At 37.2% G+C, this 27,624-nt stretch overlaps 3 protein-coding genes across 5 annotated transcripts in view; 1 reads left to right on the top strand and 2 right to left on the bottom strand.

Annotated features, from left to right (window-relative positions):
- Positions 1-280: 280 nt before the first annotated feature.
- On the bottom strand, positions 281-7,976 carry LOC136679510 (calcineurin B homologous protein 3-like). Its single transcript, XM_066658082.1, has 8 exons — positions 7,736-7,976; positions 5,657-5,726; positions 2,908-2,988; positions 1,967-2,106; positions 1,405-1,466; positions 1,215-1,322; positions 1,082-1,129; positions 281-464 (listed from the first exon to the last, which is right to left on the bottom strand). The coding sequence occupies exons 1-8, from the start codon at positions 7,791-7,793 to the stop codon at positions 381-383; spliced, it is 651 nt and encodes a 216-aa protein (XP_066514179.1). The 5' UTR covers positions 7,794-7,976; the 3' UTR covers positions 281-380.
- Positions 7,977-9,332: 1,356 nt separating this feature from the next.
- LOC136678696 (F-box only protein 21-like) lies at positions 9,333-21,404 on the bottom strand. Of its 2 annotated transcripts, none has more exons than XM_066656795.1 (12): positions 21,181-21,404; positions 18,991-19,126; positions 16,598-16,707; positions 16,371-16,492; positions 15,228-15,374; positions 14,950-15,086; positions 14,702-14,838; positions 14,311-14,490; positions 14,068-14,200; positions 13,116-13,306; positions 11,910-12,067; positions 9,333-11,245 (listed from the first exon to the last, which is right to left on the bottom strand). In XM_066656795.1, exons 1-12 carry the CDS (start codon positions 21,402-21,404, stop codon positions 11,004-11,006), a joined length of 1,917 nt encoding a protein of 638 aa, XP_066512892.1. In that variant the 3' UTR covers positions 9,333-11,003. The 2 variants fall into 2 exon arrangements, with proteins under 2 accessions (XP_066512892.1, XP_066512893.1); XM_066656796.1 differs by having other exon boundaries at positions 9,333-10,374.
- Positions 21,405-21,922: 518 nt separating this feature from the next.
- Positions 21,923-27,624, top strand: part of LOC136678266 (merlin-like) — a 49,587-nt gene continuing 43,885 nt past the window's right edge. The window contains exons 1-2 of one of the 2 annotated variants that reach the window (XM_066656252.1): positions 21,923-21,998; positions 22,527-22,719. In XM_066656252.1, the coding sequence (XP_066512349.1) occupies positions 22,606-22,719 (114 nt within the window). In that variant the 5' untranslated portion in view covers positions 21,923-21,998; positions 22,527-22,605. Of the gene's footprint in view, positions 21,999-22,357; positions 22,720-27,624 lie in introns of those variants that run through there. The other variant, XM_066656251.1, reaches the window with a different exon arrangement.

Below are 27,624 nucleotides of genomic sequence, written 5' to 3'. Positions count from 1 at the left end.
ACTCACTCACAACACATTGAGTTTTCTATTCTTTTCTAAGTACAGGGACTGTCTGTGTTAGCTGACTGAGCAATACAGATGAATATCAAGTTATGAAAACTGGAGTACTCCTTTAATTAATGCGGGATCTCCTGTGGCATATTTTCTTACTCAACACACGTAGGTCTCTTATATATTGCATCCGCTGCCCAGGAATGTGGAGAATGTCCACAGAAACAAGTTCGACTTGTTGAGACAGCGCATAGTGTTAAGATCAAAGCAAGTTGGTACAAATACATGGAGCGAGATTTAGTAATTGTAGAGGAACTGAGGGGGAAGGACTGGAGTATTGTAGGCCTTTGGCAGCACAAGTAAAAGCTTTGTGTTGTGAAGAGGAAATGTCACTTTCCGCAGCTCATTGTTGTAGTGTCCACGTTCAGAAACCGGATGTGCATCTTTGTCTCAATCTCCAGATCTTTGAGAATCTGTGGAAATGATAGATACAGTTAATGCTGTATAAAGGCAGTTTAAAACTAGAACATTTGCTGGACAATGTTCTTAAACCTTCTTAAAAGGGTGATGCAAACATGGCTTGGTATAAAAACAGCATCTTGGAAATGTCCTTTAATAGTAAGCATTGCTCAAGGCTGTGCAAATTTGTCAAAATGTGCCAGCAAACATCCCAACAGCTTTAGTGCATTAAGTGATGGCAGGGTTTTTGGAAAATTCACCCTCCGCTGTGCTTAATATTATCAGAAGTGTTCAGGGACACAGGAAAAATATGCAAAGATCAGGGACAAAATGTGACTAAATAGAGCCAGTTCCATTGTGCAGCTGAAAGCCTGTCTACCAGAAGAATCCCAAATTCTGCTGGATCATTCAAAACTGGATAAACTGGTGGCATCAGTCCCAAAGCCATTATTAAATGCTGATAAAATGAAAGCTAATAAGCTGTTTTTTTTCCAAATGTGTTTCAAATATCATACTTTTTTGCAAATATCCTTTTAATCCAAATTTAATGCTTGAAACATGTTCTAAAAATTGTCTCTATATTTAGGACGGTAAATAATAAATATATAAAAGTACAGAATACTTAACATACCTTGTAAAAATGCTCAAATGTGATTCCTTCATAAAACTCATCTGGAGCCTAACAAAAGAAGGTAATGCATATTAAATGCCTGCTGTAAAAAAGAAATTTTCCCCAGAAATTTATTGTGAAATGGATGCTTTACCATTTGACCCATTGTAACACTCGCTACTTCCAGCATAGCAGCATCTGCGATGGCTTTGGCTGTTTCGACTTCTATGTCAGGAGAACTGGACAATAACTCTTCAACAACCTGCAGAATATCACAGAAATATTGAAATCACACTCCTCTGAAGGTAATAAAGTGTGGAGGAGAATGGGCAAAGTTCTCTTACATGTCTGTATTCATCCAAAGTGATGGTGCCATCATTGTCTTTGTCGTGCATGTTGAACAGGACTGAGAGGGATAGAACGGGAGGATGATTCTTAATCTCTTACCTCTCTCACAAGTGTTACAGGGTTTTTCACAAACTTTATAGACTACATTCTAGAACACTGAAAGAGGAGAACATTCTACAAAAGAGTGGGGGGGGGGAGGCACTCTAGAACAGTGTAAATGGGGTTAAAGACATTTAGGTATAGTGTAAATTGGGAGGAAATATCAAAAACCGGTGGCGAAATACATTCTAAAATAGTGTTAATGGGTAAAAAGGGATGGGTTTTCTAGAGTAGTGAATGGGGGAAAGACATTCTACAACAGTGCAAACGAGTGGCGAGGGTAACAACATTCTAGAACAACATAAATGGTAATGGGTTAAAAGCATTCTAGAATAGATGGTCAAAGTAAACATTCTAGGACAGTGTAAATATTCAGGGTTAAAACATTCTAGAACAGTGTAATATAAGAGGGGATAATATCATTCTAGAACAGTAGAACAAGCTGGTAAATGTCCTCACAGCGTAGTTTGTCTCTCTTGCTCCGTTCTCTCTGCTCCTCTGTCAGATTCTGACCTGCAGGCCTGAAGTGTGACATTACTGTGAGGAACTCCTCAAAATCCACCTCCTCAACTTTTCCCACTTCACTGTTAGTAAAGTTCCTGAAACAAAAAGAAATACAGGTCACTGAATTTGATGTAGGACACGTATGAATTCATGGCTAAAAACAAGCCCGTAATGTTCTGGACCAAAGTCATACACAGTATTTTGATATGGTTCTAGCAACGAATAAATGACATTATTATTATTGTTATTATTATTATTATTATTATTATTATTTTTTTTTTAAGGAAGATCTTTGTGATTTAGGGCGGCACGGTGACGCAGCAGGTTAGTGTCGCAGTCACACAGCTCCAGGGACCTGGAGGTTGTGGGTTCGATTCCCGCTCCGGGTGACTTTTGTGAGGAGTTGGTGTGTTCTCCCTGTATCCGCATGGGGTTCCTCCGGGTGCTCCGGTTTCCTGCCGCAGTCCAAAAACACACGTTGGTAGGTGGATTGGCGACTCAAAAGTGTCCATAGGTGTGAATGTGTGAGTGTGTGTGTTGCCCTGTGAAGGACTGGCGCCTCCTCCAGGGTGTATTCCTGCCTTGCGCCCAGTGATTCCAGGTAGGCTCCGGACCCACCGTGACCCTGAACTGGATAAGCGCTTACAAACAATGAATGAATGAATGAACTTTGTGATTTAGCTTTCTGAGACATTTTCTCTAGAATAAAGCAATTTGAATAAAACCACTGATTGAATTTGTTTAAATCTTATTTAACTTTATTTAGCAGAAATTATGGAAAATCTGTGTCATTTCCTTTGGAAAACTTATCAAAGTAAAGTAAACCAAGACCTTGATATCCGTGATGGTCAGGTACGTGTAACACATTGGTTTGATGCATTTGTAAATTAAGTTACCTTTTATCAAAGAAGGCTTCAATGATCTGGCCTCTAATGGGGTTGAAAGTCAAATCACTGATGTTGTCAAAGTCTTCTCTCCTGAGAGTCAAAGATAAATGGCAATGACTTCAAACAAACACATCTTCAAAATTGTTCCAGGGTTGATTTACTGAAAAAAATTGCAGATTAGAACCTTTTATACAGAGATTCTTTAAATTTTACAATCGGGCGTTTGCATCATTTACAGCAATGTTTCCACTTTAGGGCATTTATTTTTTAGTGAAAAGTGAGAGATTTGGTCGCCTCTGTAGTACTTTGGTTATTTTTGTACTGATATATTCTCTATAGTTTTTTCATCACTTCATGACTGTTTATTTGAAGAATTTTGATATTAACCCTTAGGAGTAGTGAAGAACCAAAGTGAAAATTCATAGCTAAAATAAAAATGTAATTTTGGACAAAGATCAAATGAAAATATCAAAGAACATAAACAGTTGTCAATAAACAAACACAAAATAATATAATAATAATAATACATTTTATTTCATAGGTGCTCACTCAAGGACACCTTACAAGGAGTACAAAGTAAAGAATAAAAATAAATAATACCGAAAAACACACAAGTATACAGTATTGAAAACAAATAATGCAACTGAATTATTTAAGTGAAAAGGCAATCTTGAACAGGTGGGTTTTGAGTGAAGACTTGAATTGTGGGAGTGAGTTTATGTTCCGTATGTCGGGGGGTAAAATGTTCCAAAGCTGGGGAGCAGAGCGGCTGAAAGCTCTACTTCCCATGGCAGGGGGAACAGTCAAGTGAATGGAGGAGGAGGATCTGAGGGTGCGAGGGGGAGTTACAACATGGAGGAGATTGGAAAGATACGGTGGAGACAGATTGTGGATGGCCTTGAATGTTAGCAGAAGGATTTTGTAATCAATGCAGAACTTGACCGGAAGCCAGTGGAGCTGTTGCAAAACAGGAGTGATGTGGTGGATGGAGGGGGTTCTAGTGATGATACGGGCAGCTGAGTTCTGGACCAGTTGAAGCTTATGGAGAGATTTGTGGTTGATACCAAAAAGGAGGGAGTTGCAGTAATCAAGGCAGGCATATTATTCATATGACATATTAAGTGACATATTAGTCACTTAAGCGTCCATGCCACATTAAATAGTGCAATTCTACTTTAATCTTATTTAATTAATTAATTTATTTTACTGTGCTCTGCATATTGTTCACAGTAAAACACTCATTGTTTATTTTCTCACCTCCACTTGAATTATGTGTGAAGTCTGTTGTTATAGTGTAGTTCTGTATGATTTGTTTGCCCCCATTTACCCCATTACCCAGTGGTCTGGAGAACTGCAGAAACTATAAAATAATTAAACAATCATAATAATTATTGTTATTTTCATTCAACCAAAAGCCTTTATGACCATTTTTGGTCAATGACATTACCACCGAGAAACACAGATTCAGTGGGTGAGGCCCTATAAAAACTAATGACATTGGTTAGTTACAGCTCATTTTATTATTATTTTTTCATCCATTTCTTTTATGAGGTTCACATAAACCTTTAATACTGAATTAATTTTAAACAGTGTCATTATTTATTTTTTTAAATATGGAAATAAAGTTAATATTGTTATAAAAGTTTGTGAAGTTAGTTCTCTATGCTTTTATCCTTTAACATTTTACAGTATTCAGGGAAGTGTCTAGGCACACGGGAAGAACCCCAAAAATGCCTGATTTGGCTCTGGCCCCATCTAGTACAAATAGCCAAAACCAACATCATTACGTGTAAGAGCCAGCGAGTAACAATGGGGCGTTACCTGATATTTACAGTCTGTGAATCCTGACTGCAGAGTGCACAGCAGAGGAAGAAGGAAAACACAAAAAACGAGAACAACCTGTCTTGGTTCCTGTTTCAGAAGCCATATTCCCTTAAACAATAAGGTTTAATTCACTGCAGCGGCATGGCCATGCATGCACTCCTACATCTCTTAATTCTTGCATGACCTCGTTAGGACACATGACGCTTATGTTTGATCAGCAGGTTTCAACATGGAGACTCAAGCCTATGTTTTGTCATGAGGTACTCTTACGGTTTATCAGTCAGCAACTACAGGAAACAGTCAATCAGCAACCTATCTTTGTTCTGGTGTATAAATAAATCTGTAAATCTGAATAAATATAATCACTGCATCCCAACTGTACATTAATATTAACTCCATTTTCCACCAAGTGCTGATGAGGCAAGGATCAGCATGGTGACTCTGTCCAGTCAGTGGCTACTCAGTTACATACTGTGTGCAGTGACACAAACCTCCAGTATCTATCATAAAAATATTCTGTGTCACAGTGGGGAGCTGGTTTGAATATTAAAAATAAAATAAAACAAATATTAAACAACACAATTTTATAATCTATAATTATAATAGAATAAGGTACAATTATGTTCCCAACTAAAGGTACAGGATATGTCTCCTTTAGGTTACCACCACAGTGACAGCAAAAGGTACCATGAGTTTTTCTGACAGTGAAAAAGGGGTCAAATAGTCCCTTTCAATATTTCGTCTTATGATTCATCACTGTCCAAAGAAAAACGTAGCTACTATTTTGCTGGTTTTTAGTTTACTCCGTCACTTGAACACAGCAGCTGTCCTTCACCCTGTGTAAAAATGTGATGGGGAATGGAGCAATAGAAATGCTTCCAATATGCAAACGTTTGATTGTCATACATGGCAACATTCTGACTCTGAGACATACCTTAATTTTTGCTGGTTGTGCGTGAGGTGGTTAAATCTTTTATGTAGGTTTCTGATCTGTTCCGTTGAAACTAGAAACAGAACACAAAATACAGTTATTAAAGTATTACTTTAACTATTTTTAGAAATATAGGCTTCCTCTATTCATATAATTATAAGAGATGTGTCATTAGGATGGGAAAAAAATTGTAGCTCAGCACAAATGTTTAATCTAACACAATTACACAATAAGACGTCAGTGCAGTCACTCAGGACGATGATGAACTATATCATAGGTATTTTAGATCATTTGTAAATACAGAAAAATGAAAGATAGCATAAGATGTTATTGCATGTAGCTCTGCATTTAATGAAGAGCGCAGTGTGTGAATACAATTTAATTTGAATTTTACTTGATCAAAGTTACTGTTATGTGTACAGTTTTTACAGACATTTAAATAGAAGGAGGTTGTAGTTGTTGGTAATAAATGTAACTCAAATATAAATGTAATGAGTTGTGTAAGTTGCTATGTAACAAACATGCAGTTACATCATTATTGGACTTTATTTACAACTGTAGCTTTCCAAATAAACCAGTACGCCACGACATTTTATACGGCTCAATTAATGAAGAAAAAAACACTTAATTTAAACTACATTTCTGTTTTAACTAAACTTAATTTGTTTAAAATGAGTGGCCAAAGTTCTGCCTGGACTTTTAGGGGAAGGTATCATTAAGTGGGACATGTCAGTTAAGTTCTCCTTCACCTTGTAGTGCAGCTTGTTTAGTGCTAGGTGCTGGTGTTAAGGTGAGTGCCTCAGCACGGCTCCTGTTTGGCTGCTTCCAGGGAGCTCGAGACATTCTGTCATAACGTGTTATTCCACTCAAACCAATAACTACATTTATACATTTATAACTACAGTGCTTACGACAGGACCCTTATTATCACCTGTGAAGCAAACACTGTGCTGAAATATCAGCCAGACCAATGTTTACATGCACTTGTGCTTGTGTGTGTGTGTGTGTGTGTGTGAGAGAGAGAGAGAAAGAGAGAGAGATTAAGTCAGTATTAAATGTATGATATAAGTGACCGCAGTAAGCATGAGGTCAGGATGAAGTGATTTCTGACTTGTACATAAACATGGATTTACCCAACAGTTGAAGTCATCTTTTACTTATAGCATTTATGCAAAACATTTAAATACACAGTACTGTGCCATCGTTTAAGGCACCAGAGATTATGAGATTTAAAAAGCTATTTATCTGAGCAGTGTTTATTTGGTAAAAAACAAACAAATGAACAACAAATAACGCCCAACATTAGATTAAAACCAAATAACATTATTCCAGTGAGTGTGATATTCCGTATTCTTACTGAGAAGGCATTAGTTTAAATATATATAATTATCTTAGGTGTCTAGGACTGTGTAAAACAATAATAAATAATATATATATAGTTAACAAGTTGACATTTCTGTATTTACAATGAAAATAAAAAAATGAGGTAAGTCCAACATTTTTTAAACATTGTTTTTGCTCATTAACGAAAGGATAAAGTTTCATATTCTATCACTGTTTTCAATGTCCTTGAAATTTACAGTTTATAATTTGCCTTAATATTTTGTTTAGAAATATTAAGAATACACTTTAGAAGTGTAGATTTAAAAGCTTACAGTTCAATTTACGTATATATATTCCACACACACCCTCATATAAAGGATCTTTTATATAGAAACTTTACAACTTTTCTAGTCATTCTTAAACGCTTATGGAATAAGAGGTTTGTACGTTTTTTTAAAGCTTACAACGCTAGCTATTTAACAAAGTTCATACATATTTCAATTTAATTAATTAAATAGTTGAAATGTTAACTGTTTAATATTTTAAAAATATGTTTTGTTTAATTATTACATTTAGTCGTTGAACCAAAATGAAGGAAGCTGCAGCGCTCGAGAGCAGGGGCTGGGCAGACCTCTCCTCCTGCGGTCATGGAGAGAGGAGTTTCTCCAGGTGTGAGGCAGAGCGGTGTCAATAGTAAGAGTTTAGATTAACTGCAACAGTTGAGGAAAAGAGTGGAAGTGTTAGAGTTCAGTTACTCACAGCCGGTTCCGTCTGAGAGACGCTGGAGGTCATCATGAGCGGACTGTGAACTCCCCATAATTCACTGATATTGTTGTGGAATGACTGAAATGCTGAAGAACTCGGTCGAGCTTGTTGTCAATTTTGATCCCACCTGTTTTCCGTCAGGCCCCGCCCATCCTACGCGTTCATTGTCTACAACAAACTAATAGCTCCCGTCTTATTTGATTGGACGAAAGGAGTTTCAACTGCACTGCGCACCTTCAGCCACTCCGAGTCATATTACTCCGCCTCCAAACGTCTATTTCAGGTTGCTATGGGCAATGGCATATGTCGATAGAGGGTCGGCAGTTTGCTGTTCAAACTATAAAAATAGGTCCACTCAAAAATGTCTTAAGACAAAAAATGTTCTGGAGAATCTCAAAGAGCCAGAACTGTTCACAGTGGTGAGAACTTCTGCAGAGTTTAGGCTCTTATAAAGTTCTCTCAGGATGTGAACTACTTACCCGAGGCATTCATTTACAGTAACTTACTTTTAGGTCAAAATCCTGTTTAAATTCCATTCACAGCAGAGTAACACAGGCAGGTTTTTCAAAGGCAAAATTTTGACAGTCTCTGGGTATTCCTCCCCTCAGTAATTATTCCCCTCCACAATAATAATGAAAGTGGTCTCAATCTCTCATTTCACAGTTAATTCTGGACACATTAACTCACTCTAACCTAATGGATTCCGTCACACTGTGTATGTTTTCACTGTGTTCTTATTCTTGATATATTCTTTTTTCTATATTTTCAGTATTTTTGCCCACTTTGACCATGAGTATCTGCTCCAATAAAAAGCTGCCTGTAACCAATAAAGAAATCCGCAATATAAAGAGTTTTATTGTTTAAATAAATAAAGTCAAAGTAAAATATAAAATATTGACTTTCACTCATCTTCAAAACTGGGGATTTATTGCCTGTTTATTTTTATCCCTTAAAGACAGAAAAAATGTATACTTGTGCTTTCAAATTAGTTCTCGCATTTTTCTTTTTCTTTCATTTGTACTTGCATATCTTATTGTTATTTTGAGATTATTTTGCACATATTACTACATATTAGTAGTTTTAGTAGATATATTAGTCAAGCTGCTGTAAAGTACAAATGTGAAAATCTGAGGAAGTCTTGAAATTGTTTTGATAAAAATTCAAAAGTGAATAGAGATTATTATGGATGCAAACCTATAGAAATCCACAGATAATCTCAAATGATAACAATTAAAAATACACCAGCCACATTTTGAAAGAATAGTATTGGGAAAATTGGGGAAAAACATCATATGTTTGGAATAATTAGTTTAAACTCACTTGGTTGGGCAGTGATTCCTACCACAATGAACTAAATTAATCTTTAAATATGGCAGAAAAAAATAAAACAAAAACATTGGCCCACAGCAGAGTATTATACTTTTATACATAGCATCAAACCATTCCAAGCAGTGTGAACAATGGGCACAACTGCTGTTGCTCTTGCATCAAAGGTTAGAAACCGCTTCTTTTTATGGAGGAGTTTATGTAAAATTCAAAGACTTGAGACCAAAGACTTTGATCTTCTCTCTTTTTTTTATTGAGACTCATACTCTCTCCTTTAGCATCTACAACCATTTGCAAACATTTATCTTTGACACCTCATCACATCAGCTTCCTTAAAACGCAATTTACTTTTTTTTTTTTACTTGTAAATATATTAGAAAATAGTTACACAAAATGAAAATTTTGACTTTTTAAATACCATCTTCTAAGTGCATTTATAACATGGTTCTGATTTAAGGAATATACAGTCTCTCATATCACTACATGTACATCAGTGGAGATTAGCTTAGACTGAGGGATTTAAGACTTGGAATTTATACAGCTGTCCAATAGTACTATTCTTAGACCAAGGTCTTCATGAAAAAAGAACATTATACAGAGTAGAAGTGCCAAAGAGATGTTGATTCCATTCTGCAAGCTAAAGTTTTATTGAAAATGTCATTTGAGTCCTGTTTCCCAAATGAATTATATGTTAAAGGTGATTTACTTGGTTGTTAAGTGTTTTCTAATGAAATCCTCTTTGTAGCAGGACCATTGTAAAGCTACAAAGCATTAGTGCAATTCTCTACAACTTCGAGAGGCTTCACACATCCAGCTTTTTTCCTTGATGTCAATTCAATTATTATATATAAACATGTCTAAGATCAAGTCAAGATTTGGTACTCAACCCATTAAAGGATAGGCCCAACATTTTTCAATCTAATCTCTATTTACTGCATTGGTAGAGTACGGTCAGTTTCCACAGATGACACAATTTGCTATGGACAAACAAAATCAATTCACTTAAAACTTATATGAGAAACTACTGGGCAGCTGCGGGAATGAAAAACCTACTGAAGTTTATGCTAAACACCGCTGAAGAAAAAACTGATCAAATAAATGCATGTATAAATACCAGTGTAATAACCATGTTTTGGGGACATATAGTTAGATATAAAATGGAAAAAGTAGCATACATTCACATGGAATAAACAGGTGTTTTTGTTATCTGTGGATAAATCCATAGAGGAACTTCTTACAAAATACTCCTGCAGATTTCTTTGAAAAATGTGAAATCTAGTCTCTCTCTCTCTCTGGAAATGATGAAGCTGTAATAAAACAGAGATGCCGTAATTTCAGAGAATGTTGATATTAATCATTGAAGCTTCTTTTTTATCTGATGCCGAGAAACTTGTATTTAATGGCTGTTTTGACTGAGAATTAAACAAATAAATGGTGGGTTCTCTTTAGCAATGCACTGTGTATGATTTGTTTTTGGAGACTTTGACTGAGAGAATACTTTTTGGAGTGTCCCACAAACGTAGAAATAAGAGAGATGTTTTAACAAGCAACTCCCTGATAATGCAGTTAACCTAGAAAATAGTTGGTATTTTGGAGGTGAATTATAAAGTCACAGAACTACAAGATCAGCAACTGCTCACTGTTTCTGTTCTACTGTAGGTTATTTTGAAGTTTTACATGGAAATACACTGACATGACTTTCTGTGGAATCGAAAATGTTACACAGAGGATATAGATTAGGTTTAAAAAAATGAATGGAAAATTTCTGAAAGAATCAAGCTTCTCCATCAACTGACTGATCCAGGTGTGTAAACCAGAGTGACATGAACAGGTGACCATCTGTGTTAAAAAAAAAGTGGGGTAGGTTTAGCTATGGCATTAAAAGGGTGGATAGGAGGTAGGGTCAGAGAGGGTCGGTGAGTGGTCAGTGAGTGTTCTATGGGGCCATGGCATTGTTGTGGCTGTGGTGGTCAGTGCATGGCTCTGCAGGGTTCCCTGAGTTGGGGGTGTGTGAGTGGTAAAGCTCCTGTACAGTGCGCTGGGTTTCCGTAGTGTCTTCCGGGTAACGGGTCTGGAGCTCCTCATTGGCTATATAGTGTGTATCGGTGAACTCAGTAAAGTATCGGCCCACCTCAGGGTGGGCGATTTCTAACGGAGTAGAATGGGGCTCCAAATTTTCTACAGAAAACAGAAAGAGCGATGTTAGCGCTATAAAGAAATATCCGTAATGTAAACAAGGTCATTCAGAGTGGTTTCATTTTACTCCATTGCAAATAAACACACAGAGTCACAAATGTTCACAGTAGGGGTGTTAGGGGTGATAGTAACCAGACGTGTGAACAGTTTAACGCAACCTCATCGAAAGCTATTACACAGAATATCTGAATGCACAATGTCTGAAGTTTGAGAAAAAAATACTTTTACTCTAGTTTTATAATGAGAATTCGGGTAATTCATATTAGTGAGGGACTTTTAGGGTAATTTTGCTGTAAACATCACAACCTCTGGTTCGTATCACACCAACTGTAGAGGAATCTAAGAGCTACACCAGTACCACACTATGCAATGTATAAGAAAAGCAAACCAAGGAAGTATCAACAGAAAAAGGATCTACAGATTTTGCTGCAGTGTCTTTTACAGTCTTTCCACACAAACTGTTATGTACCCTTTTTGTTCTTTAAATAACAATACACGCATTCTTATTTAAATTACATACATTTACCAAGGTTTTAATGACATTTAACAGGGGTATACATACCATACATATTCAGTACTGTTTTAATAATTCATATAAAGCATGATAATTCATGTGAATTCATACATTGTCCACCCTGAAGCTTACCCTGTGCTGCATATCTGCAGGTGCCGTCCTGCACTAGGACATTGTAGAATGGTTGATTGGCACCATTGGAGAGCTGATGGACTCTCATGGTAGTGATCCACTCCTGACTCATCGTGCACTTGGGATCCCACCCGTAAATAACACAGTTATAACCTGACCTGTAGAGTGGAAGTGAAAATACTCAGATTTCATTCATAAGGGAAACATGCTCATCTAGTAATAGAAAGTTAGGCTCACTTTTGTGTATTCTGCCACTGTTTGACACATTGGACATAACAAAATCATTCATTCATTATCTATAACCGCTTATCCAGTTCAGGGTCGCGGTGGATCCAGAGCCTACCCGAAATCACTGTGCACAAGCCGGGAACACATCCCGGAGGGTGACACTCATTCACACATCCACTCACACTCTTGAGTCACCAATCCACCCACCAATGTGTGTTTTTGGACCGTGGGAGGAAACTGGAGCACCTGGAGGAAACCCATGCAGACACAGGGAGAACACACCAAACTCCTTACAGTCAGTCACCCGGAGGGGACTCAAACTGCATATCTTCAGTCCATTATTCTGTCTGCATATAACTCCATTGCTCCAACCTAGACATGTCTGTTTCTCATTCACAAATTTGACCTCAGAAACAACCCCTCATTTAAACAAATCTTAGTTCATTAACTTTAGAAGAACAGGAAACTTCATTATCACTGCACTGCACAGAAAACGGCAACATTAGCGCAGTGAGATTTCTACAGTGGTACAATGGAATAGCATCAGCATCCTTCTGCTAAATTAATTTCAGGGTCACTGTACATCAGTCAATATTGTTTATTCAGTACATCTTATTTGCCCAAATGCATTTTTACACTATAAACTTGTGTGTATGACAAATTTAATTTAACTGAAATCAAATGAACCTAATGTGCTAGAGAAAGGGGTTATACCATGCTAACACCTTCATGCAGAATAATGTGGCCAATACAATCCTTTAGGGAAAAGCAAATGGACTGAAAATGGAATTCTGTTTGTAAACATCTTAACATTCATTCAGAAGAGTGTTTTCACTCTGAACTTTCTCAAGCGGATTTGCTCATAAATTACTGAAAAAACTCTTCTCAAAATCTGAAATCGGAAGTATATAACTACAGTCGTACACAAGTGTTTATATTGATTATTGATTATACAGGATTACATACACAGAACCTCACCTCTTGTGTTTCATGACGAGGCCTACAGAGTACTGTACTTGGCTGTGTTCGGGGGCACTGCGTTTCTTCACCTCAGGCTCTATGGGATGTCTTTTATGCTGGATGTGCTCCAGAGTATGCTGCACCAGATAACCAACAGCTCCATGCTGAGAGGGGTCCAACGCCTGGATGTGCTGCAGAATATCCAGCACCTGAGAGAGAGAGAGAGAGAGAGAGAGAGAGAGAGAGAGAGAGAGAGAGAGAGAGAGAGAGAGAGAGAGAGAGAGAGAGAGAGAGAGAGAGAGAGAGAGAGAGAGACAGAGGAGGAGAATTTATAATGAGAGGAATGGGGTGAGAAAAGATTAAGGTCTGCTCTTACTTAAAACCCCTTAAACACCAAGGGGTGGTTTCCCAGACAGGGATTAAGCCTAGTGTTCTGGACTACATCCTCTTTTCAATGGAAAACCACAATACAAAATGCTGTGTAGTCGAGGACTAGGCTTAATCCCTGCTTGGGAAACAACCCCCCAAGTTTTTGAGTTACCACTTTTTTTAAGTTATCATTCAGTAGTTACTATAAAATAAATTAGAAGTTGAAATGTCATCATACATTCTGGGGCATGCTATTGAAGCAGTTTATTTATGTTGTTTTGTTTTCTTTCAAACTCAAGCAGCATAAAGAGAGTACACAAACCTGACCAAAAAAGTGTTACATTTTTATTACTATTATTATTATCATTATTTAAACTATAGTTCAACTTAGTCTTTAATTTAATCATGTGCACTCATGAGAGAATATTTTACAGTAATATAAATTTTGATGAACAATTCTCATCTGCAGAAATATCATGATTAAACAAAAATAATGATCCACAATTTAGAAAACACCATGAGCAATACAATACAATAAAGAAGTTAGTGTTTCCAAGAAAACTATGACTTCTGCTGTGTAAAAAAAAAAAAATTTGCTGACCTTCTCAGGCCAGATGCCCAAGTGGAAGTACAGTCGAGCCTGCAGCAAAAGATACTGGACGTTATCAGGGTCAATAGTGAGGTAGAGATCCAGAGAGTCCCTTAGCAGCTGATACGACTTCTCATTTCCTTCACTGCATGGAAAAAACAAGTCAAAGCACAAACACAAAGCAAGTCAGTACAAGAGCGTTCTTGAGAGAGAGAGAGAGAGAGAGAAAGAATGAAGAGCGCATGAAAGACTCACCCTCTCTTGCCAATATTGAGCAGGTTGCCCACCATCCTCAACAGCAGCTCAGTGGTGCTAATGGAGCTGTAGTAGTCTGCTGTCACCTGCTGACGGATCAGGTACTCACACTCTTTAGCAGTCAGCTGCTTCCCCTTCCCAAATGCATCAATGTAAACGTAGTCATAGATATCGCCGTTACTGCAGGACACATATCAGGGCAAAGAATGTATATGTATTCATTTATTTAAAATTTAAAAACATAGTTTGTACATTACAGAAGCATAACCTGTTTGTTTATGTTGTGGTTGAGGGATACATTAGTGTTAAACCATCACTTTAACAACACATAACAGTAGTAGTATTAATAGATATAGATACTAATAAACCAACACAGAATCTGAATGCAGACCTGGACGGGCGCTGGCACCAGCGTAACAGAAAGTGATTGGGGAAGTTGACTGGCTCCAGAAGGACACCCAACTTCTTCGCCAGTGTCATATACAACACAGATAGGCTGATAGGAATGCCTGTCCTTCGGAGTAGCACCTGACCAAAAGAAGGAATATAGAGAATAAGATTTAAATAACAGGCAATTCAGACAACACCCTAAAATAAACCTCAAATAAATGAACGGTGTTCTGCAGCAGTGCCACCTACCTGGTGAATGTATGAATTGAGTGGATTGTAGTAATCACACTCATTGCCCTTATACTGAAGCTGCTCATATAAAACTGCATTGAGGGCACAGATGACTTGTCTTTGAAGCTCAAAGTCACCCAACACCAAGCAATCACCTACAAACCATTCAAACCACAACCAGTAGAGACACCACTTTAATACTGGTATCAACAAAAAACGATTTGTGAAGCTGATATATATATACACTTGATCTTAAAATATTGTATATTGACTTGGTACTTGAGCATCTGACCTACCTTGGCTTGTCCTCAAGCTTGGATGAGAGGCATTTTTCACTCGCAGATACTTTTTCACCTTGTCTGTGATGTCATTCAATTGAGTAGATATACTTTCAAGGGTGACATCAGCCAGAGGGTTACAATACTGATCGACTAACACAGCACCTTCAAAAGATAGAACCATGTAGGGTTTAAAAACCTCAATCAATTAAATGTGATTCAGTAACGTTCATCAATGTTTATTTCCTTCAGTTTCCATTTATAATGTTTTTTACACATGCATCTTGGACAGTGTTGACTTGTGGTGTATAAATTTCCAGGTACAATTTTAGAACAAAACTACAATTTTAAATGTTAATAAATTGTTTAAAATCTGTTTATTAATTGAAATTGATTATGCTGTTAATACATAAATAGTCATTAATAATAAGTTAATAAAACATAGATAGAAAAGACAAGAGGAACCTGTAATTTGCCAAATAGTGAACCCACATCCATCTACACTGTTAAACCTCACATCTTGCCAGATACTTACCTCACTTTCTCCATCAGTCAACATGAAGTCTGTTGGCTTTATCAAATATTTGTTAATAGGTTTATTCATTTAATGAATTAACCACCAACAGGGTGTATTTATAAACATTAATGATAATGTGGTGTGTACCATAACGTGAAATAACTAAATTCAAAATCTCAGATCTGAGCTTATTCTTTACCTTGATATTTTCAGTAAGTTCCCTGACACTTTCAGTATTAGACAAAAAAAAAAGAGGCTGCATTTTCTACCTCGGTGTTACAAATGATTATTGATGAATTTTAAAGTGTTTACAATCTAATTAATAACCATGCAATAAACAGGCTTTTAAACCATTTATAAACCTTTATAAATGTGGTCTTATCAAGTGGTATCAATTTCCATTAGTGTTTTTTATATGTGCATATACAACTAAAGAAAGCACACCATATCTTGACTTATTGGCTATATTGGGAATAGTTGGATGTGCATGTTTAGTTCACTACACTGTTCCTAGTGTCAGAGATGATAAATAAATGTGGCTATGTGTAAGAGTTATTATCGTGAATGCTTATGTCATTCAGAAGTGTTTAGGACTATACATAGTATAAATGTAAACATTATTGAATTATGGCATGGTTTATTACCTTCCAGTGCAGACTGCTCTTCTTGAGGACGCTCCAGAAAGGCCTTCAGATTTCTTAAGATTTTCTGTTGGCGAAGGAAGTATAGGATTTTCTTTGCATAGTACTTCAATGTCAAGCTTTTTCTAAAGGAGAAACACAGACAAAATACAGTTGTGAAAATTCTGAAATTATAATGAAGAGAGACAAAAACATTCCCAAGCCCCCAATTAGACAAAGACTCTTCTGACCTTCTGTCAGAGTTGAGAATGGAGAGGAGCTCGTCTTCGCAGAAATGTTCAGGAGCACCCAGGGACTCGATCTCTGTAAAGCTGTCCCCCAAAACCTGGCCAACGCAAGGCTGTGTTACAGACCTCTGGGTTAGTGCTTAAAATGCAGCCACGAGCCACTTACCTTACAAATCTAACAGCTTATCAGTAGTGAATTAAAACCATGGATCGGTTAACACTGTTTACGACACCATTGTGCCATTAGCAACATGCAAACTACAAGCACAAAACGCAAAACACTTATCTCAAAGTGTCAACCTGCTAAATAGTCTGCTAACCTGCTCATGTATAACATACAGTACATCTATAGAGGACAAAAATACAAACACAGCCTGGCTTCAAAATGGATTCTATTACTGCAAAATGTGTTAATAACTATGTTAACAGAGGAGTATCCTTTTATGTTTTCCTGCACAAAAAGCCTTACTTTTATTTTGTGATGGTGTCATTACCACGACGTATTAATCTTATATCTAGTCTAACTATAATACTTGAAAGAATAAGTTCTAATAAAAGTTTCTAGTTCTTAAAAAATACTTGAAAGACGAAGACGACCTCTTGGAAGATCAGCAGGTTCTTCATTTGGAGAGCAATCACAGAAGGCCTCCTGCAGAATCACTCACAATGACAAACTGAAAACCACACTTTACATACACTTTTTGGGGTGAGATCATCTCGCCCCTCCCATTTTTTTAATTAGGTTGCATTCCATAGGACCCCAATTAAATGGTACCCTTGTCTCCTTAAGGATGCAGTATATCATAGGAGTCCAACTAAGAAGGTATCGTTATCTTCTAAGGATGTCGTATATCACACCGTACCAGACAGTCCCATGCTACACCATTCTCCTTTTTTTTTTATACAGAGTTCAGGCCTGAGTTATAAACTCAAGTACCCCTTGACCATTTTAATATTTATTCCAGATGCTCCTCAAATGCCTTTTGATGAGAAAGAATGGCAGGAAAGTCATTACAAGGCCCACTTCTATCTGCATCAGAGGTCTGTGTGTGTACTATTTGTGTAACATGATTGTTGCAATTGAATTATGTCCCATGAGAGTAAGGGTGGCTTTACTTTAAATAGGTTTCATTTATTGAATCAACTGACATACGAGCTAACTATACTGTTTCCTCCAGAAATATCTGAGCAAGGCTCAAACTCGCCTTTTAACAACACTTGAACACTACGAGAATACTGACTGATTACACCAGTGTAAGGGGAAAACTGTACAAAGCTGAGGTTTTGCTGAAAGAGTCAGTGATTTGATTTGAAGCTGAACACTGTAGGGAAACTACCCAATTTTTTTTTCCTTATAGCTACTGAAAGGAACCAATCATATTTTATTTCCAATTCAAAGTGACCAGCGAATCTTTCCTCATGACAGCCCAGTATTATAATAACTTATCATTAAATACCTAGTTTTACCATTTATTATATATTACATTATGTTAAACCATATGTGCTGTTGATTTGAAAATGTCTGTAAACAAACTGTTCTTCACACGTGCTCACAACTTATCTACGACTTAAAAAAATACTTTTACTGCATTTATGTTTTTGTATTTATTGTAATTATATATAATTGTATACATGCATCACATTATTGAGAAGATCAATTATTTTAAATAAAAATAATCATCTTAGACTTGTGCACAGTACTGAATGTCAAACATTAGACAGGATATTTGCAAAATGTTTTTGTATTAACTTTCTGTGTGGAAACGTTTAGAGTCATTTAAGAGAAACTACACACTTAGACATATTTTCAGCTAAGTAATGTTGCTTTGTAATTAATACTGCCATAGACACAGATGACGTTCCTCAGTGTCCATGTACAATTACGTTTAACAATATGTAAATCAGTGAGCCTGTTTTCTTGTTCCCATGTCCAAAACTCTGATGATGCTCTCCCTGCCAGGCACATATTACACAATATGAGTCTAGGATTGTGGCACAAAACATACAGTATGAGCAGCCCAGAGGATAAGTTTCCTCCAACCAACATCTCCGCCTCCAGCATTCTGCAGTATACCCACCTATGACCTCCCCATTTGAGAGCATTTTTAAAAGTTCAAAGAGAGTTTGAGCTAGCTGAAGTTAGAGGGTGTAGTTTCCTTTAAAGGCTTTGGATGTCTGGGCACAAGCACAAGAAACACTTCTGACTCAGTAAGTTCCTCTAGAAGTGTTAAACATTAAACTACTCTCAATGAGTCTGTGTTCCTCTTAGTTTCTGATTAAAATGGACAGATACTCCTCGTTAACACAGTGATAATGATGTAAGAATGAATTCTCAAGATCTAACACTTACAACTGTTTTCAGACTGCAACAAGTCAACAATATTATGGTCACTTACAACTTCTGTAAAGAATCTTCTGGAGATGGACACGACTGTTCTTTGGATCTGTAGACACACCATGTGTCTGGTCTTGTATTCTTTCTGCCAATCATAGGATTCGTTAGGGCGATAAAGCTTTTGAAGCCTGGGCCACCTGGGGATAAACACAATATAAAGGAGTCTTATAATTTCCCTCTCCTAAAATAGCACAGAGAACAGACTAAACAGATATTAATAAACTAAAGGAACTGCTTAAAATTCAAGAAAATGTGGACAGTTCCAGACTCCCACTCCTCATTCTCACAATTACATTACTTACATATTAGTCTCACAGCAGTTACTAAATAATTCATAAAAGCCACTAAATAATGTCTTAAGATTAATAATAGGTCTTCTACATTTTTCTTGCTTCTAATTTTCCCACAGAGATCCACTTACAAAGTTTCCAAGTGTTTACTAAAACAGTCACAATTCATTTTCACATGACTATTTTCTAAAATCTCTTTATCCCTTTGAATTAAAACAGACAGACATTGTTACTGCAAATTTAAGACTTATTCATTTATAAAAAACAGACTCTTTTCTGAATGTTCTGTGTGCTTTGTTCAAAAAGGAGTACACACTGAAACAGTCATTTAACTTAGGGATGAAAAGGTGGATATAAGATACGTTGTTATTTTTTTGACATCACATGAATTTCACATAAATCATTTTTAAATGAGGAACAGTTTTTTTTCTTCTTGGCATTGGTCATTTAATAAATGAACAATAAGCTAATAAGATATTAACCTACACCAAACTACATCACATTATACAATCCTGTAGTTCTGAAACTCCCTGCACACTTTGCTTGCAATATTGATTTTTGATAATATTATTAGATTAAAATTTAATAGAGTTTGTACAAAGAAGGCTGTCTTGGTTAGAGTTGCCTCATAAATGATCCTATAATGTAACTCAGCTGTTAGATGTTGGCAAACAGGGTTCTAGCAGATTATTCAAGAATTTTAAGTCATTCATGGCCAGCAAACTTTTCACACAGACTGAAAGGCAACAAGAGCTAGTTTCATGAAAATGTTTCTGCATTTTAGTTAAACTAGCAAGCTAACAATATATGCTAATGTCTCTCTATCATCTGGTCAGTATGTTATAGTTTTAATCTGCTTACTGTCAAATTACCCAAAAAAGAGAGCAAGAACTATATTTATTTACCATAGTTATTGTGGCTGATGAGGGGGTTAAGGGGGCATGGACATGCAGAGAATTTCCCTGCGTAATGTTGTTTCGTGTGTTTAATTAGCTGTGTTGTGTTGTTTTGCAGTACAATGACAATGGTGTTGGGTGCGATTTACAATCCATGGCCCCTGTACTTCTTCCCCTTATTTTTTTTTTTTACCACAGTTTTGTGTGGTGTTGACTATGCCATAAAAGACGTACTGTGAGAGAAATGAGCAGTTATCACCAAGGATAAACATTCCACTTTGAAAATGGGCGAATTCAGGCAGACAGGGTTTCTTACATCACCAACATAAGGAACCAATTCCACCAGTTCTTGAGTCAGGGATTGGCTTCTAAATATGGACATTAGATGAACAGACATGGGTTTTTAGGGTATTAATTTTAAAATTCTAACATGTTAGGAAACTGGAATTTTGCTATTTGATTACCAAGTTTTTTATCTGAGGTTAATATCAATTTTAAAGTAATTACTGATATCCTTTAAAACCTGGAAATAATTAGTGCTACTTCACATAGAAAAACTGAGGTTAATTAATCGACTTTGACTGTGCAGTGTTGTTTATAAATTATTTATTAAAAAGGTGGTGTTATTTAGAACCCGTGTATCTTTGGGGTATATTGCAGACAGTTGTAAACAATTATGAGAAGTTTAAAGCAAAAAACGAGTCTCTGTTACCATGACTGGACATCAGACATAACCCTAATAGTTACATTCCCCTCCTGTGATGAGTGAAACTGACAAATATACGACAGTTGTAAGTGTACTAATTTAGTAATGTATAGCCGACAACGTTAGATACGGAATATTCCGACAGTGGTTGTGTTTGTGGGGCATGTCAGTCGTAAGATATTCTATGGTGTGAAAAAGCTCAAAGAGAGTTTAAAGATATAAATTAGGCAAGCGTTACAAAGAATAAGTTAGTGAGTGGTTTAATTCTGTAGAGCTGTGAGACTGTTAGTGATTTTGACCTGAGTTTGTACTGCTGGCTCCAGATCTTGGCGCTGCTCTCACACAGGTCCTGTAGCCTCCTGCAGCAACATGTCACGCTGCAGATGTCGATGTGGCTCAACACCGGGAAACACAGGATGTGTTCAATCAGCTCCGCGGGTAAATCCGTCAGCTTCTTGCCCCTGTTGTCCGTGCTTTTCTCGTTTTCTCCTGAGAGCCGCTCTCCGCAGCCAGGCGTCGCCATCTTTTCTGTTTACTCCAATGACATCATCGCAGAGACCACACCCCTGTTGTGCGGGTACCACGCCCCTTTCTGGCGCAGGGGGCGGGGTTTGTGCTACTATGAGTTTCCCCTGTTTTTGAACTGTTAATTTTCAGTAAATCAGGAGGACTAAATCAAAAATCTGAATCAACTTTTTTTCTGCAGCTTTGTTATCATGTCTCTCAATCATAAAAATGAAAAAAAAAAAAAATAGAAAAAATTACACTTTTAAGACACTGAGATGATTTGCGCATAAATTATTTTGATTAACAGGGACGAGGTTTTAGGGGATTAATCGATTATAGAATGTAGACTTTAAAGATGACATTTCAGTTTGTGTAAGTATGCGCAAAGCTTTCATTCGCTGTGTTGGAACTGCGCATTTTGAGCGGATGTTGACGTGCACTAACACCTCTGCTGCTGCCCGGCGTCCTCGGCATGAGGAAGAACATTCCCGAGCTCCTCAAACACTACAAATAATGTTCCCCACCTCGAAAATAGGACAGTTTGCACCTGGTTTCGTTTATTTTGGCGTTGTTGGTTCTAAACGGATGGATTATGGCTGTTATTGGTAAAGTAGGTACTTTAAAAGCGGAGTTATTTTGCTATGATGCTAACAACAAGTGTTTACTGAGTATACAACAGAAGACTCTACTTTTAGACAGTTATCAGAGAAAGACACAAAAGTTATATCTTATTTGATATGTGCAAGACCATAGCTAGCTAATATTGATTAAGTAATTATATTATCTACTATATTTAACATTTTAAATATATATTCTATATATTTATATTACTACCTAACTCAGCTGTTTGGTTACCTTTTGGGTATATTACTGTTTATTAATCCCTTTAAGCTTTCTGACCTTATATTACATTATTACAACTAACACTGGTGTTTTATATTTCAAATACTAAGAGCCAGAATTATTTTTTCTAGTTTTAATATACTTCCATCTGCATAAAATCTCTTGTTAAATTGTGGTCGTAGCTGTGATCCTTTCAGTTTTAAGTACACCTCTTGTAAACAACAGTAATAAATGCAGTTTATTTGCATTTATTGCATATTTCATCTCGGTCAATTACACTAGAGAATTTCCTCAGGTGCAGCAAGTGCCCAAGTCAGGGTTAGGCAGTGAGTAGCTCTAGAATCACTGGAAAACACTCCAGTATTCTTCACAAAATGGCAAGTGCACTTGCAACAAAAATGGGCCTGAATTCCCTGCGAAGGAGACAAGTCAGGAACTTCCAAGTGAGGATTGTCACAATGGACGCAGACCTGGAGTTCAGCTGTGAGGTGAGTTGTTAAGTGCTTTTCAAGCATGTCATTAGTGTTGTTTTGTTTAAAGTGTTCTCATACTTTCTGGAAACTTCAGTGTCTATAGACCAGTATGTCCGTCATAGAAAACACCTGTAATGTAAATGTTTGCATATAGCTTTTTGCTGTTTGGAAGGTATTCCACAAACATAATTTCCCGGTTTAGCCAGATAAATTAATGTGTCCAATCAGAAGAGAGCTGAGGGAATTCCCATTTCACAGTGCTTTGGGCTATCTGTTATCTGGCTCACCTTAGAGGTGCTGCTTTACGGAATTCACCCCACCCCTGTTTTACATGTGGACGCCGTGTTTGAACACTTGGTAGCCTGTAATGTTCTCTTCGGATATTTTTTCAGGCAATATCATTTGAGGATGGTTAGTCAGTAAATGGTTGTTGGCTTGACCTGTGGGCTGTGGTGCATTAGAACTGCATTCTTTGGAGTGATTAGGTGAGTTGGACTTGCTTTTGTGGTCCACGACTAATTACCTAACTTGACCTCACAAATTTTCTTGTGACTGAATGCAATTAACTTTTCACAGAAATGTTCTAACATTTAGTGTAAAGCCCTTTCGGAATGCTAGAGGCTGTTGATGACAAACATCCTGATAATTCGCTTAATTTTAGAAGAAATCTTTAATCTTAGGTGTCTACAAACTTGAAGATGTGTTATAATATTAACATTAATTAAACAATCCTTCAGTGTTAATGAGGGTGAAATGTTTCCAGTACAAGTGCTTTCATTTAAGAAGAGTACTAACAGTAATGTTTGACCAGAAGACACACTTCCCTTTTTATATCGCGTATAATTATCACAACACGATAACCTGTAGTGTTGCAGTCACACAGTTCCAGGGGCCTGGAGGTTGTGGGTTCGATTCCCGCTCCGGGTGACTGTCTGTGAGGAGTTTGGTGTGTTCTCCCTGTGTCCGCGTGGGTTTCCTCCGGGTGACTGTTTGTGAGGAGTTGGTGTGTTCTACCTGTCTCTGCGTGGGTTTCCTCCGGGTGACTGTCTGTGAGGAGTTGGTGTGTTCTCCCTGTGTCCGCGTGGGTTTCCTCCGGGTGCTCCGGTTTCTCCCACAGTCCAAAAACACACGTTGGTAGGTGGATTGGAGACTCAAAAGTGTCCGTAGGTGAGTGTGTGTGTGTGTGTGTGTCTGTGTTGTCCTGTGATGGACTGGCGCCCCCTCTAGGGTGTATTCCCACCTTGCGCCCAATGATTCCAGGTAGGCTCTGGACCCACCGTGACCCTGAACTGGATAAGAACTTACAGATAATGAATGGATGATTAATGTAGAATCATATTTGGAAAATGTGTATTGAAGACTTCATTTCAGCATATGAAATCATATGAATTATATCATTATTTTTATTTACGTACATCAAAATGTAGCTTAAAACTACTATAGAGGTGTCCTTTTTTAAAGAGATTTGTCCTGAATCTAGAGCAGAGGGGAATTAAAAATGGACTTTCCTCTCTCGTTTTGGAGATTCTCTGCATTTTGGAACAAACATCCCTTATTTTCAGTTTCTGAGGCCACTTGACAGGAAGCACGTGGCTCATGACCAGCCAATGCTTTTGAATTAGTGAGAAGCAGATGGTGGAGAAAGCTGTGATGACCAGGCAGAACTGTCAGCACTGTCCCTCTCCTCAAGACCATATGAGTCTGTCTGGCGTTTGTTCTCCTCTGTCTCCTGCTTCATTTCTCATTTTCACTCAAATCTGTCGTCGAACAGCCAGCTCACTGTCTGGATTTTGTTAATGTGAGCATGAGAATAAGTAAAGGCAGTTTGTGAAAGCATCTATTTAACTCAGATATAGTCGAATAGCTGGGACATTCCTGTACTTTATAATGCGTGATTTTAATGAAAGCTTTTACTCCTCCTTTGAACAATGAGTAAAGGCCCTGTTCACATTTTTTATTTATATCTGTCTCAGTTGATCTTATTAAAAATGGATGCTGTCAGTTTACTGAGCTACTGTTTACAAAGAGCTAATTTACTGTGTTTCTTTTCTTTTCTTAAATGAATGAATCAGTTTTACTTGTTTGCGAGTGTTGTTAACTATAACACATTGTTTTAACCAGTGAATTTGATCAGGCTCCATTTAAGGTGGAGAGGCCTTGCCCTCTCCCTGAGGTCTGGCCATTGTAGGAACTCAGATTTCATATTGGAGTTTTCATTCATTGTCTTTTTTGCTATCGGCACCATTAGGTATTTCATCGTTGAGCTCCTTTCTCACTTTGGTTTAAGTGTAATCAAAATAAAATTTCATAGGTTACTATAATATGTGAAGGATGTCGTTATCATATACATTAATAATCATGTAATAAACAATTCTATTACTTTTTAAAAAAGTGTATACAAACTATATTTAATTGAAGAACAGAAAGTCATTTTTATACTTTTGAAGATTGTAGAATATTAGACACATTGATTTTGATTAAGTAATATATAGTTAATCATGTATTATTGAAGTAATAAATAAATGAGAGCCTAATAGGAGAATCTGAAATATGCAGAATCACCACGCAACTGGCCAATTAGTCGATACCAGTTGTACTTTAAATGTTAAATGAGAAAATAAATTGAGTCTCCGTGACAGCTCTGCTATTATGAAATCTATCCCTTGTCTCCTTATTGCCTTCTGCTTCATGATCTTGGAGTTCTAAAGCAAACCACTTGGTGGCAGCATGTCTTCACATGTAAAGCCACTGGTATTCACCCCCCACTGGTGCTCACATTTGGGGTTTGATGTTTATTCTCACTTTGGATACTAGTGAGAATATCATTGCAGTCATCAAATTGAGGCGTGCTCATCCATAACCCATATTTTTTCACGCTGTTTTTGAAACTCGGGGCCATGTAAGAATTCTTATGTTGCGGGATGATGGAACATCTGCTGAAATAAGATGCCGCAGGGCCGTCATTAAGATTATCACATCAAGCGTGGAACCCCTGCCCTGAGAGCAAAGAAAACAAACGATATGGTGTTGTTCTGGACAGCAATCTCTCTCTCACTCCTCACTCTCAGTGTTCCCCCAAAGTGAAGCTCCAGCTTTGCAGGAAGTGTTTGTTTAGTGATGCCCCTGCTGTAGCTGTGTAATTTGGTTTTAATTAAGGTTAGGCTGAGCAACACTGTGTGTCTCACTATCCCTTTGTTTGTGTGAGTGTGTATGTGTGTGGGGGGCGTGTGGGATGTTTCTGTACACACAGGGGCAGGCATTCACACAGGGACAAGCATAAAGACCCCCTCACAAGGACATACATACAGGCATTTGCTTCCTCATTCACTTGAATGGGAAACGAACTCAGGATTGCTGTCATTTCACTTCCTATAGCAAGTGATTTAATAAAAGGAGACGTGAACAATGTTTTTATTTATTTATTTATGAACAAAAGTAAGCTGTGAGCGCTCACATTCTCATTCAACGTCGTTTTCTGTACCATTCAGAAAAACTGCTTAAATAATGTTGGCTGTTCAGCAAACTAAACATTCCACTTAAGAGAGACCAGTAGAAACATCGTGCTGATTGCCAAACAATTCTGGCTCATTCATTGAGAGAGACTTTTATTATTTCTGCTCTAACTAAGTAATTTTAAGATAAAGCATTTGTTCTCAGTCCTGGGCCTGGGGTAACCCTGCCTTGTTGTGTTTACTCCAGCATCACTCAGCCAACACACTGGCTCATTACCAAACTCTACCTGAGTTGCCGAGGTGTAATAGAATTGGAAAATACCAAAATGTGCTGGTCAAATGTGAACTGTCCAGGACTGGAGTTGGGAAACTGATCTAAAGCCTATACTTTTAGTGTTTTGCTTCTTCATGGTGGTACGCATGAGGTTTGAGTTCTTCAGAAGTAGACATGTTAACAGTCATGAGGCGCAATAAACATATCGGCTGTGCTCTACTCCGATCAATATGTGTGGTTTCAGAAAAAACGCTTGCGGCAAGTTAATACCTGCTGAGTGAATTTCAGTCCCGCTGAGAGTCCAGAGGTATTATATTTTCCTTATTCGTTTGAGTTGCTCAATTTTCATTGAATGCCATCTTCTTAAAGGTGCGATAATGTGGAAAACTGGAGGTTCTTCTTTCCTCACAAGGGTTTAATTGTGTTAAAGTTTTAATTCCAAGTGCAACTAAGCTTCAAAAGCAGCCTGTTTTTTACTTTAATATTTTTGTAATATAAACAAAACATTGTTTTTAATGAAATAACAAAGGCCTTATTTTGTATCTGGTTTAAAATATTGTAACACTAATGTGTATTTAAGACCTATAATTCAATATTGAGTACCACTTATGTTTCACTGAAATGAATTTAACAGAATTAATTTTGTTTTTAGTAAATATCCTTTACATATTCATGATATGCTCCGGTTTCCTCCCACAGTCCAAAAACACACGTTGGTAGGTGGATTGGGGACTCAAAAGTGTCCGTAGGTGTGAGTGTGTGAGTGAATGTGTGTATGTGTATGTGTGTGTGTGTGTGTTGCCCTGTGACTGGCGCCCCCTCCAGGGTGTATTCCCGCCTTGCGCCCAATGATTCCAGGTAGGCTCTGGACCCCCCGCGACCCTGAACTGGATAAGCGGTTACAGATAATGACTGAATGAATGAATATTGATGATATGTGATCTTTGTCCTAGTGCAGTTTTTATCTCTTTCATTCAGTTTGGATTAGTTGAAAGAAGCCAGTTGGAGGCCAGGAGAGAGATCATTTATCTTTGTTCTTTGCAGTAGTGCTATGTTAGAAAAAGGGGAAATTATCTTTAAAAAATAAACAAGTGCAGTCTTTAAAAAATAATAATAATAAAAAAAAAAAAAATAAATAAAATTATAAAAAAAAATCACAATGGTTAATCTAATTAAACTGGACTAATGTTTATA

Source organism: Hoplias malabaricus, chromosome Y (genome assembly GCF_029633855.1).
Source record: "Hoplias malabaricus isolate fHopMal1 chromosome Y, fHopMal1.hap1, whole genome shotgun sequence".
Taxonomy (NCBI): Eukaryota; Metazoa; Chordata; class Actinopteri; order Characiformes; family Erythrinidae; genus Hoplias; species Hoplias malabaricus.
Note: the sequence above shows the minus strand (reverse complement) of the source record. Positions and strands in the feature narration are given on the sequence as shown.